The 12,588-nt window shown below is 41.3% G+C and overlaps 7 protein-coding genes across 7 annotated transcripts; 2 read left to right on the forward strand and 5 right to left on the reverse strand.

Annotated features, from left to right (window-relative positions):
* Window positions 1-943: 943 nt before the first annotated feature.
* Window positions 944-1,855, reverse strand: CBR1_1 (NADH-cytochrome b5 reductase; the record flags this gene model as incomplete). Its single annotated transcript, XM_064823583.1, has 5 exons — window positions 944-1,024; window positions 1,088-1,258; window positions 1,322-1,420; window positions 1,476-1,799; window positions 1,853-1,855. The coding sequence occupies 5 exons, from the start codon at window positions 1,853-1,855 to the stop codon at window positions 944-946; spliced, it is 678 nt and encodes a 225-aa protein (XP_064688408.1).
* Window positions 1,856-2,238: 383 nt separating this feature from the next.
* Window positions 2,239-2,700, forward strand: SAS3_3 (Histone acetyltransferase; the record flags this gene model as incomplete). Its single annotated transcript, XM_064823584.1, has 1 exon — window positions 2,239-2,700. The coding sequence occupies one exon, from the start codon at window positions 2,239-2,241 to the stop codon at window positions 2,698-2,700; it is 462 nt and encodes a 153-aa protein (XP_064688409.1).
* Window positions 2,701-4,327: 1,627 nt separating this feature from the next.
* ATC70_004279 (uncharacterized protein) lies at window positions 4,328-5,476 on the reverse strand (the record flags this gene model as incomplete). Its single annotated transcript, XM_064823585.1, has 1 exon — window positions 4,328-5,476. One exon carries the CDS (start codon window positions 5,474-5,476, stop codon window positions 4,328-4,330), a length of 1,149 nt encoding a protein of 382 aa, XP_064688410.1.
* Window positions 5,477-5,629: 153 nt separating this feature from the next.
* Window positions 5,630-6,454, reverse strand: ATC70_004280 (uncharacterized protein; the record flags this gene model as incomplete). The annotated part of the gene is made up of 1 exon (XM_064823586.1): window positions 5,630-6,454. One exon carries the CDS (start codon window positions 6,452-6,454, stop codon window positions 5,630-5,632), a length of 825 nt encoding a protein of 274 aa, XP_064688411.1.
* A 327-nt stretch (window positions 6,455-6,781) lies between these two features.
* On the reverse strand, window positions 6,782-7,873 carry URK1 (Uridine kinase; the record flags this gene model as incomplete). Its single annotated transcript, XM_064823587.1, has 1 exon — window positions 6,782-7,873. The coding sequence occupies one exon, from the start codon at window positions 7,871-7,873 to the stop codon at window positions 6,782-6,784; it is 1,092 nt and encodes a 363-aa protein (XP_064688412.1).
* A 345-nt stretch (window positions 7,874-8,218) lies between these two features.
* On the reverse strand, window positions 8,219-9,319 carry ATC70_004282 (uncharacterized protein; the record flags this gene model as incomplete). Its single annotated transcript, XM_064823588.1, has 2 exons — window positions 8,219-8,392; window positions 8,444-9,319. 2 exons carry the CDS (start codon window positions 9,317-9,319, stop codon window positions 8,219-8,221), a joined length of 1,050 nt encoding a protein of 349 aa, XP_064688413.1.
* Window positions 9,320-11,095: 1,776 nt separating this feature from the next.
* Window positions 11,096-12,251, forward strand: ATC70_004283 (uncharacterized protein; the record flags this gene model as incomplete). Its single annotated transcript, XM_064823589.1, has 2 exons — window positions 11,096-11,469; window positions 11,528-12,251. 2 exons carry the CDS (start codon window positions 11,096-11,098, stop codon window positions 12,249-12,251), a joined length of 1,098 nt encoding a protein of 365 aa, XP_064688414.1.
* Between the last annotated feature and the right edge of the window lie 337 nt (window positions 12,252-12,588).

Here is a 12,588-nt window from a genome sequence, read left to right on the forward strand (position 1 = left end):
AACAGCACAAAGGAACATGAGTGGTGCCATCAAATGGCTAATCTGTATCCTGGTTCCTAGAGAGTGGTAGCCTATGGTTGTTCGTCCCTGGAAGTGGGTTTCAATTCTGACAAATGCTCTTCCGTCAAATCTACTAGAAATACCATTCTATCCTGGATCATCTCTGTTGTCTGTCCTTGACTAGTGGTCTGTGAGCTCTTATGCAGCACATCCTCATTAACTGGTTCAAGGCTTACACAATTATCCCACATTCAAGATCAAGGTCCTATTGGTGCGGCATTGTCAAATAACTATAAATACCTTCGAAATCTACACTAGTTTTAATCCCTCATTCAATCTTGGAATAACTTAGTAAATAGATTCAGTTCTAATTGTATTTCCTCTGTCTATATTTCATTATTCTAAACACCAGGAATTGTCGACTCTGACCGCTGTGCCTTCTGCAATCAAGTAGAAACTGCCGAGCATTTGCTCATTTTCTGTCCCCCCCCCCACAAACAGGACATCTGGCGCCCCATGATGGACATGTATCTCATCAACTCGACCTGTTTCTCTCTGCATCGCGTCTACACCGATCTTAGCCAACTGACACTTTCCTCGTACATTTTTAGACCCATAACCCCTACCATCTCCATTATCAACTTCTTTTCTGTCATGCTCCATCAAGTCTGGCGAGCTCATTGGCGCCATCATTTCGATGCTGTTCCGCTGATATCACACTGTGTGTTTCCAATTACCCACAAAGAGTTGAGAATCCTTACAAAACAACAGCAACATTAATCTCCTATTCGTTACCATTTTGAGTTGTCCCTGCCTGCACACACCTCAATCCTGCCAATTTGATGCTTTATTTGTTTAACCCGTTTCAATGAATAAAATCTCTCATCCATAAAAAAAAAAAAATATATATATATATATATATATATATATATAGTGAAGTCGTTTACTGAGGAGGAGGAGGGCGTTGATACATGCCTGGTGGTGGAGGCGCACCTCTACCAGCGCCAGGGAAACCTTGAGGCGGCTAATAAAACGAGAAATTCGCGTAAATATTCAATCCATATATGTATTCACCATCAAAACTTACCATGCCAGGACGGAAACCTGGAGGAGGCATACCAGGAGGAGGTCTGAAGCCCATTGGGGGCATACCTGGAGGAGGACGGAAACCTTGTGGGGGAGGCATACCTTGACCAGGCATGGGAGGACGACCGTATGCAACAGGAGCACCTTGATATCCAGGTCTAGGTTGCATCATCTGCATAGAGACAGCGCACACATTAGTCATCCATTCACAATGTTAACACTGTAAAATACTTACGCCAGGAGCAGGTCCACCAACGCCACGAACAGGACCAGAGAGACCAGCCATTGGGCCACCCATTGGAGGAGGAGCAGCAGGCAAACCACGGCCCATAGGCTAGAACTCAAAGTTAGTATACAGGCAACAACTCAATCTCTCAATATCAACTTACTCTTCCCATGCCAGGACCTGCCATTAAACCAGGACCTCTTGATCTAATGTCATCTGTAGTTGGTGGAGGAGGACCATCGATACTCATGCTGACAATAGTTTCACCTCTCAAAATAACGAGACCCAAGGTTCTCTTTTGTTCAAGGTTTGCTGCAGAATTATCTTTGGCGTTCTTGTTGATTTTACGGAATTCTTCACAATCAGCTAACACGAGGTTCATGTGTTTATCAAAGGCCAACATTTGACCGGTCAAAATACGTGAATCGGATAAGGTGATGCGAAGTCTGTAGTTGACTATATTCGACATTTTCGAGCTTCTAGACGACTATTTGACGGGTTAATAGATATGATACACGTAGTTACGAGTGTGTTTCTCACCATCTTGTGTTATATATCTGCTTCTTGAATGTAATTTATATAGACGTGGGTGTATATGGTTCAAGCTGGTACTGTGTCTTCTAATTCAAATCCACACAAAAACACAAATATAGGTTGATTTCTCTATATATTAACCTGCAAAAAGAGAATAATAGAAAGAAACAAGCTCACGTAAAATGGAGTTTGTGCTAGTTTTCGCTGTAAGAACTCTCTCGCTCTCTGGATGATTTTTAGGGTGGCTTATGGCTGCGTCATGATATGTAATGATTGGGTGTTGCTGAAAGGATGGAGGATGGAGGGACAACATCTCTGGCTCCAAAAAACTGACCCTTGAACCCCAGTTCCAAATTTTACATTTTATTCACCCTTCGTAACTTTTTGACAAGATGCCTCGTGTACATGATCTTTGTGCCAGAATACAAAATGGTTTCCGTGCCAGACTTCAGACCATTGCGATACCCGAGACAAAGATGAACTTGGCTGTTTCCAACATTCTCTACAAAGAAGGCTTCTTATCATCCGTCACTCGCGGAAATCACATTGGACCTGATCAAGCATACACTGCCACCACAAACGAAAATGTCGCCACCAGACGTCTTTGGCTCAACCTCAAATACAAGGAAAACAATCCTGCCTTGTCTCAATTATCTCTCATCAGCAAGCCTTCCAAGAAGGTTCATTTTACAGTCAACGAATTGAAAAATGTTGCAAGCGGTAGAAGAGCTCAATTCATCAAGCCTCTTCAACCTGGAGAAATCGCTATTGTCAACACAAATCGTGGTGTTTTAGAGATTCAAGAAGCAATTGAGAAGAATGTGGGCGGTGAGCTCCTCTGTCGTGCTTCATAAACGAGATCATCCTACAAGTAGAAATAAATGTAAATATTTTAATTATATGTACATGTGGTTTGGTTTGTTTATATGTTTGTAAGGGAGGGATTACAACAGCGAAGAATCAAGGAGAAAGGCAGAGAACTTTAGCAATATAAAGGGATTGACAGTTTTGACATGTCAAATGTGTCATGAAGAATGTGAGGTCGGGATACAAATGCATGGCCCTGGAATTGACATCTATACAGAGTTGGGTGTGGTTCTTCGTTTCGTAGTAACCAAAGCAGATACAGTAGTAGAATGAGAGTGTGTGTTTGATATGCTTTTGAGAGCATGAATCAGTTGAGCTTGTTCAGTTAGCAGCTCTATTTCACTCAAAATGTCATCTTATATGCCAATACACGAAGCTCAATGGTGTTGTTTTGTTGATGAGATGCCTTGATTCATACAAATTATGCATGAGATATGACGACAGTTTAGGGTAATTTGTGGCACTCGTAAGAACTAGGCAATGCGTTTTTTTGAGGCTACCAAGTCAAGCTTTAGTACATCTTTTAGCTAGCCAATCTATCTCGCTACGCTCGATGTAGGTGTCGCCCTGTGAGCTCTCGCCAAAGACACTTTGAATTAGATATTATGACATTTTGGTATATCGAGTAGATTTTATACAACCAATTACTAGTTAGTAAAAGAAAGGTTATATTGGAGTCACCAGGAGGAAGAGAGGAGGTATCTCCCTCAGCATCCTTTTTGCGTACATTAATATCAAATGAAGCCTATTATTGGGACAATGTGAAAGAAAGTTCAAGTTTTATGCAGCATTTGTAAACCACAATCTCCATTTTTTGACAATAGAATTGTCATATCATTCGCTGCTGCTGATGCTCTAAATAAGATGGCAACATAAAGCTGATCGTAAGTAAACACAGGGCTTGTGTAAGATCTACAGAGACTTTCTTGAGATATTGTCATTGCAAAAGACATTTTCATGAGGCAAAGCTTCCCCAAAAAAAGTATTTGTGTTAAGCAGTTGTTCTTTCTATTCCATAATCCCCATTTAATCAGCATCGCAATCACCATTGTCATCAACAGAAAGACATTTAGGTCAGCCAGCAGCAATACAGCCGCCAAAAACAATTGGAACTCAGATTTTTTTTTTTGTTCAAGATTGGACAGATATTGTCTCTACTCGATTTCTTTAATCTATTTTGTAATATCCGACTATATAAACTGTGATGATCACCCTACGCTTCCTCATACATTCTTGAAGTACTTTTCAAGGCGCTTCCAATGATGTTAACTGTAATAGGTGTTTTGACTGAAATTACTGAGCAATATCAAAAAATATGAAATGAGGTTTCTAGCAAAAATGTCAAAAACTTACATATAAAAGATACACAAACGACGTTTCAAGGGTTGCTTTGGATCGATAGCAACATTTTGATGTAATACATACCATAGTAAAAGTCATCATCTTCAAGGTAAAAAAATGCGATTGTTTGATTTTCGATGAAAAAAATTTTTTTTTGTATGGATGTTGCTTATTTATTAGTAGGTATACAAATATAATAACATCAAATGATGGACAAGTGTATGTAACAAAATGACTTGCCATATATAATATCTAATTAAACTACTACTTATATTAATGCTTGAGATCTGGCAATCTCATCACTTCGGCACAGATCTTGGTGGTGACATAGTTGGTATCAAAAGGCATTCCTTCGAATGTATGTAGGAGCTGGAATCTCCATATCGTACGAATGATGGCAGCAAACAGGTCGAAGATTGTAATCTTGATGTCGAGATTGTAGATGAAGTATTGCTTCAGGTTCAGATTGACTATAGATTGGTATACTTGTTGTGGATTGGCAACTTTAGGATATCCCAGGAATTGTTCAAAGATGTTGGACCAAATGTCGTTTTTGTGGGGGCAGCTACCCATGAGATGTTTGGCATCTTCAGTATCATTGCAGAAGGTACATTTGTCATCTTCAACGTTCCTCAGGCGTCGAACGAAAAGAGCTGATTTACTTGGGCATTGCTTATGGATCATTCTATACCAGACATTTCTCACGGAGTGGTGCATGTTTTGATGATAGAAGTGCTTCCACTGGACTTTGCTGATGGTATGATTGAACTTTCGTCCAACATCAAGGTTGTGTATGTCCAGCATAATTGATCTCAAGTCTTTGTTCGCCATTCGAAGCATTGGGCGGTCTTGGTAATTAAGCATAGCAATGAAAGGCTGTAGATCTAGATGAGCCTCCATGTTTCTTGTATCCGCAAAGGATTTCAATTTGATGTTTCCACGAAGAAGGCCTCTTTCTATCTGGTTCCTGATGTTTGGTCGCTTGCATTCACTTATTGACTTTAGCTGCAGAGTACTTGTTTCCTGATCGATGTGGAAGAAGTCGTGAACTTTGCTCTCCCTGATCGAGTCTCTGCTTGTATATCCCATAGCTACTTTCTCATTGTCAAAATCTAGAATTTCCAGCACTGGCAATGACAAGAGTGTCATGACATTTGGTTTGACAGGCCAAGCGAGTGAGAGCGGAGAATGCTTCATACAGGTATCTATTGCCTCGAACATCATGTAATAAGGGTGGAAGCCTCTTAACTGGTTTTTGTATCTAGCCGTTTGGAACAGTATAGGGATTATGTGCGATGGTGAGTCGTGCGACATCTTCAAATAATCCACTAGTAGCCTATAAGTGAGACCAGGTACGTTGTTGCTGTTTTCTGTCAGCAAAGCGTTCAGATATCTGAATTGCAGAACCTTTTGTTGCGCCATTATATCAATCAGTCCTAAACCGCCTTGATACCTTGGTAGGAAGAGAGAATTGCCCTTTAGAGGTGGATACAAACCAGACATTACAAACTGATAAATGATTAAGGCTATCTTCTTGACTGTGTCTTTGGGCAGGTAAACCATCCGAATGACATGTCATAGTTTGGACAATATCATAGTGTTGGCAATATTCGCTCTGCCGTACAGTGAGACTTGTCGTGCTGCAAACCTTTCAACAGCAGTAGTAATATCACCCAGAAGTCTAGCAATGTATACGTCTATTTGTTGATTGCAGAACCAAATTGGATAACCTAGGTATTTTATAAATCCTGTAGACGTAGAACCATACCATTTGATTTTGAGATTGTTTGTTGCATGATCTTGAATTAGGCCACCAGTTTGGCTTGTCATTCTTCCGCCATGAAGAGGGAAGGCTACGGACTTGTCGTAGTTGATCTTGGAGTTTGAGGCCTTGTTGTAAGTTCTCAATCTTTCTTCCAGACCAAGAAGTTCAGCCCGAGACTTGACGAATGTCAGGACATCATCCGCATATGCGAGTACTTTCAATGGAGGAGGAGCCACCCAACTGTTTGCTCTCTTGCTTATAGGCTTGACGTGTTGGAGACTATACCCCGAGATAGTTGTACTTTTGGTCACAGATAGCAGAAATGGTTCAATAGCCAAGTTGAACAGCATTGGTGATATACTGTCTCCTTGTCTGATTCCGCGTCTTTGTTCGATAGGATTTGTTAAAAAGCCATTGACATTCACGTAAATTGAGTTGTCGAAGAATAACTTGCAGATGCATTGGACAAACTGTTTTGGAAAACCAAACTTCACTAGGACCTTGGATAGATACTGGGGATGTACCCTATCATACGCTTTGGCGTTGTCCAGCATAATCCCAGCATATTCGACAAATTCTCCAGAGTTGTTCCATCTTGCTTCACGTGCATTGTCTACAATCACTTTCAATGACATCCCATGGTCTCCAATGTATCTACCTCTCAGGAAGCCACTTTGGTGGGGGGGGCTATAAGGTGACTTGCTACCTCTATGACTCGTGAGTTAAGTAGTCTGGTAAACACTTTGCAATCAGAGGCTATTAGGGTTATTGGACGGTAGTTGCCAAGGTCAGTCATATCCCCTTTCTTTGGTAGCAGCACAATACATGATTCCTGCCAGGATTTTGGGAATTTGCCTAGTGATAAAGCATCGTTGAACACTTGCAGAATAATCGCTTCACAGCTCGGGTTGATTACTAGAAGGTGCAAAATTTCGTAGCATATACCATCCAGGCCCGGACTACTACCATTTGGCGTTCTTTGAGATCCTTGAATGATATCTTCGTAAGGGTATGTCTTCAATGATGCCCTGTGAGTCCTCAGCTGGAATTGTTTTGTCGATATATTGTAGCATTCTTTCCACACAATTGAGATCAATTTCTTCCTCGGTGTATAGGTCTTGGTAAAAGACTTTAGCAGCGTCAAGTTTAGTACTAGTTTCCCAGCATTGTTCCCCGGAAGTAGGATGCTTTAGGCTAGAGACTGTTCGCTTGGATGCCTTTTCCGCTAATGTTTGCTTGATGTAACCTGGAGACTTTTCACTCTTCTCGTGCCATCTCTGTCCTGCTCTCAGTCGTTGGACGTCAACTACCTCTTGTTGGAGTTTGGATAGCTCCTTTTCGACAGGAGAAAGCAAAAGATTAAAACAGACGGAGTCATTCCGGTACCTATGTAGCAAATTGTTCCTCTCACTCTGTAGCTTCTTGATTTTAGCTTTCCTCCATGAACAGTGAGTACGGCTGAAGTTTTGAGTAACTTGCTTAGTTTTCTTCTTAATCAGGTCCCATTTTTCTTGAGCAGATAGGTTAGGATCTAATTTGGTTTCTACGTAGTTAGAGATAGCAGTGTTTAATTTGTTGACGTAGATAGGGTTCTTCGCAAGAAAGGGGTTGGCCCGCCAAACACCTTTACCACAGTTAGTCATGCCGGTAGTATATGTCTTGGTTAACAAGGCATGGTCTGTCCATTCTTGAGAGAGAAATGTGGTATCACCATCACTCATCTTGAAGAAAGCATCGCGGCTTGCAAACATATAGTCGAGAGTGGAAAGAGACGATCCACGCCTAAAAGTGTAATCATGCGGTAAATTTGGTTGGTTCAAGCAATCTGAAAAGTGAGTGTTCAAAAATTCAATGAAACTTTTGGGCTTTCCAGTTTGGCGATTATAGCGTTGACTTGTGGAGTCAAAGCAGCAGTTCATGTCACCGGCTATGATGAGAGAAGGGATCATCTCAGGCATGGAGTTGAGGAGACTGATGATTTGGTCGAACAAGTGATTTCTCGCCCTGTAGTTATCAGAGTGAGCATAGATATTTAAAATGTAAATTGGAGGCATGTTATTGTTAACCAGTGATAGCTTGGCCAGAATAACTCCTCCATCTTCTAGAATTTTGATTTGTTGTAGATTCAGTGATGGATTGAAGTTGATGACTCCACATTGTCCAGTCCAGATTGCTTGGTGGTACTGGAATTGATATTTAAAAGTTGTTGTAATGTTTTCAAAGGAATGGTGAGGAATATTTGTTTCCTGGCGTAGTAGTATATTTAACTTTTGCTGCTTAAGGTAGGTAATGAACCTATTTGTTGTATTGGTGTTGTATTGTTTGTTGAGGTTCCTACAATTGAGGGAACCTATCCTAATGTTAATGTTTCTAGTTTGGTTGGTGTTACTCATTATTAATTATAATGTGTTTGTAGTTGATGGTCCATCCAAGACCATTTCATCTCTGGCATTAGTCTCTTGCTGTTTAATCTGCTTTTTGCTAGGACCTTCGCTGTCCTCTACTGGAGGGGCAGAAGCCAGTTCATCAATAGATCGCTTGGGATGTTCCTCAGTAGGTTCATCTACACTCTTCTTGTGCCCAGAGTGTCATAAGTTATATCTACTTACATTGTTATGAACAACCTTAGGAGATTCCCCATCGCTATCTTCCTCGCTAGTAGACTTGACATACTCCTCATCACCAAAGGAATTATTGTCCTCCTCCTCGAGATGTCCATTGGGAGCATCCTCTTGTGAGAGGCTACCGGCCTGAGATTTCCGACCCTTGGATTCAGCAACCTGAGATTCACCATCCTGAGATTCACCATCATGGGAGTCACTTTCCTGAGATGCACCAACTTGAGATTCATTCATCTCCTCCTGATCCCTGTTATCAAAAACCTCTTCCATTTGCATATCCTTGCTGTCGTTCAAGTTAGTTGAATGCCCTTGGACGTTTTCAGCGTCGGAATCAGACTCTGGCTCGTCTGCTGAAGATACTTCCCCCTTGGAAAGTGCCTCATCATCGCTTGGGGATTTCGACGAAAGGGATGTAGCCTTCCTTTTCCCCTTCTTGTGGTTGAGGTACTTAGGAGGGTCCACATTCATTAGATCTAAAAGGTCAACCTTTCTACCTATAGGTTTAGGTTGGGCAACATTCTCTTGCTGGCGATGTTGACCTTGTTTGTTGTGATCATTAGTTTTCTTCACTCTATTCCATGAAGCTAATGGGCACCCGGCGATGAGATGTTCCAAGCTTCCGCATCGGAAACATGCTTTCCTCTTTGTTCGAGGACAATCAGCTTTGATATGATCATCAGTGTGGCAGTCTTGACAAATTGGGTTCATGTTACTCCAAACCAAATGTAGCTTCTCCTTGAAATTCCCAAACTGGATCTGAGGGGTAAGTTCAGCTGCATAATTCTTTAATTTGTCCCTATTTAGAGTGACAAAACCGCGACCAGTAAACCAATTACCATCCTTGGTATAGCTAAGACCAAGATTGAGAATGTCCCTCATGCTTTTTGGTCGATTTTTGTTCATGTTTTTTTGATCCCCAAAAAGTTGAGCAAAGGTGTCAGAAAGTAACTGCCAGATGAGAACAATTGTTTGTTACTATTCTGACCATCTAAAACGGCCTTGAACGCAAGAAAACGCAGCTCAAATGCACTCAGATTTTGCTGTATCAGGGACACTAAGGGCCAAAAAGAGGGAATACCAGTATGCTGCTTGCCCGTATATGAAGTAGCTATGTGTATATGGATGTAGAGCATCACATAAGAATCAGATCCACAGATAATATGAAGGGTTTCCATGTGTAAGTAGAGGGTCAAGATGAACGTAGTAATATTATGATAAGATACGCAAGGAAAATCGGTAAGGCGAATTGCCGCTGTGCAGGTTGGTTTTCATCGAAGCGAAGCGAAGGTAGAAAACCATCCGAAGCATAAACACTCACATGATTAGTGATTTTATATCAATCAAAAATCAAAGTTCTTCTAACATTTTAGCTATATTAATTTTGCGATATTAGCCAAAGGCCCCCGGCAGCGCGAGCCGTTTGAACGTTGATTGATTTCCACCAAAGCGAACCGTAGGTCAGGAAACCACCCGAAATGCCGAAAGGCTCGTAAGTAATAATAAAAATCTGCTATATAATTAGATTTCTAATAATCAATTATTAATTTAGGGAATGAGAAATTGAATTTGCTGCTAATCACTATGATTTCGAACCTTCGCTTCGCTGCGATCAAGCCCTTATATAGATCAATGATACCAAGTATTGGATTAGACGCCTGATTATCATTAGCTTTGCACCTTTGCTTCGATACGGCAAACTCTCCCTATAAACCAATGCTATCAAGTGTCGAATGAGATGTATTATTATGTTCTTGGAGATAATGAGGCCGCATTCTTCTTAGCTCTGAAATGAAAGCGGCAGGTGCTCTGGGCGGTCTCAATGCAGCTCTTTGTCTGGCATAGTTTTGAGTACGTTCCTGAAACAAAAAATATATAAGGTTCGTTCGAATGTTTGTTTTTCATTTCTTTGATTTATTTATCAAATTTCTCTATTTACTCGACATAGATCACATTTTCGAAAATTGAAATCTTCAGGTAGAGAGCAACTCTACAGGTTACACAGGTTCTAGCTTGAACAGGAGGCATGACAATTCGATTTAATTTTAACAGACGACATTTCATAAACTTTATGCAAATTGTGATGCTTGATGTTCTTGGTGGAGGGGCTAAGCCTCTCCCCCCCAAACCCCCTCTCCATTGCCGGCTTCGCTGGTGGTTCTATTCATCTTGTACGGCACACAATTCTGCAAAATTTTGATTGGCTTTTCTAGTTTTTTTGAATGTTTTACAGTGTATATATTAGAAGATCAACTGTAGTATGTCAGGCACATGAATCATACATGCTTGACATTGCTTATATCTACAGTGTGCTCTCTGACATTTGCTATCACAAGCCATGTAAATAGAAGACGCCTGTTGGGAAAGCAAAACAAGATATAAGGATTTTGCACCTTCTTAGCGTTAGTGTGCCATCACATGTTGCAAGCAACTTGCCATTGCATTGCGTGCGAAGACGTCTTTTATTGCGAGCAAAGCTAAAACTGGTTTGATGTAGTATAGTGAGAAAAATCAACTCGATGTTTGGGGCATCTAAATCAGTAGTGAACAATTTGCCTGAGAGAAGCCATCGGTTGCTTCAAAACGTATAAAAGGAGGACGATATCGAGGGCAAAAAGTGCTGATTCTATATCACTATCTTTATCTAAATAACTGACAATGTCTCAACAACAATCCAACATCTCAAGAAACGTCTATGCTATTACCAACTGTGATTCTCTCATGGGCTATGCTATGGCTTATCGCTGCTTGGAGGCTATGCAGAAACACGAGGAAGGGCCCGAGATCTCTAGTCATAAACTCCGTCTCTTGTGTCGTAGTCGTTCTGGCTATGGTTTGAGCCGTCTTGAGAAGATGGGTGCTGAGATCATGGAGGTCAACTACAAGGATGAGGACAAGATGCGTCACTGCTTGAAGGATGTTATGTGTGTCATGATGATTCCCGAGTTCTCTTCTGACCGGGAGAAGGAAGCTGAGTGCATGATCAAGGCTGCTAAACATCAACATGTTGAGCATATGTCCATGATGTCTTGGTAAGCATATGCAGACACACACACACATATGGTCTATTTTACTCATCATGATACACAGTATTGGCGTTGATCGCGTTCACAAGCACGACAGCAACCAGCAAGGTTCTGAATTCCGTAACTTGAAGCAAATTTGCCGCATTGAAAAGATGGTCAAGGAAGAGTTTAGTGGCGAAAAGCATTGCATTGTCCGTTTCCCCATGTTGTACCAGCTCTTTTACTACTTGGCTCCCCAAATGGAAGGCGAAAACCGCCTGTGTCTCCCTGTCGAGAAGAACAAGAAGTTTACTAGTCTTGACTTGAATGATGTCGTCGAGGGTGTCTACCGCTTGGCCAAGAAGCAACGTGAGCGCTTTGCTGGTCGTCAAATTGAACCCAAATTCAAGAAGCAAGTTTATGAGTTTACCTGTTCCAAGCCCCTGAGCGGCGAAGAGATGGCTCGTGAAGTTGGTGAGGGCTTAGGCCGCCATGACATCAAGTTCCAGCACATTTCTGAAAGCGACATGAAGAAGCAGCTTGAGCACATCAAGAAGGATGACCGTTTTAAGGAGCGTCCTGACCAACGTGGTGATTTCAAGAAGGGCCGTGATGGTTTCTGGGCTTTCCCTATCAACAAGTACATCCATGAGTGCAAGATTGACACCATGATGGAATGGTGGCGATTGGCTAACAAGGGCGAGCTGGACATGCACTCTGATGAGCTTCGTCATATATTGGATCGTGAGCCCCATAGCTTGAAGAAGTACTTTGAAGAGAACCGGGATCAATTCAAGCGTTTCAAGTAAATAATCTGATTGCCTTTAAAATTAGTATTAATTTTGTTGGAATGAATAAAAGAAATGGCCCATTTGTTGAAAATGATATCATGTTGTTCCCTGAAATCTCATAAGCTTAATTTTGCGGTTATCGCCAGAAATGTAACCATTGGATCTACACTACATCTTGCAATAGATTTGTTCTTTTTTTTTCTTTTTCCTATAGCGTTTTACATACTAATTAGGGCTCCATGACGACATTGGTAGCACATGAAGCTGGAGTCTGGATTGAAGTGTGTTCCAATACCGTCACATCATGATAATTTCATTCGCTTTTCTCCTTTGTCTTTAGGCTAATGGTGCTCTT

This window comes from Mucor velutinosus (assembly GCF_035048745.1).
Source record: "Mucor velutinosus strain NIH1002 chromosome Unknown tig00001540, whole genome shotgun sequence".
In the NCBI taxonomy this organism is placed as follows: domain Eukaryota; kingdom Fungi; phylum Mucoromycota; class Mucoromycetes; order Mucorales; family Mucoraceae; genus Mucor; species Mucor velutinosus.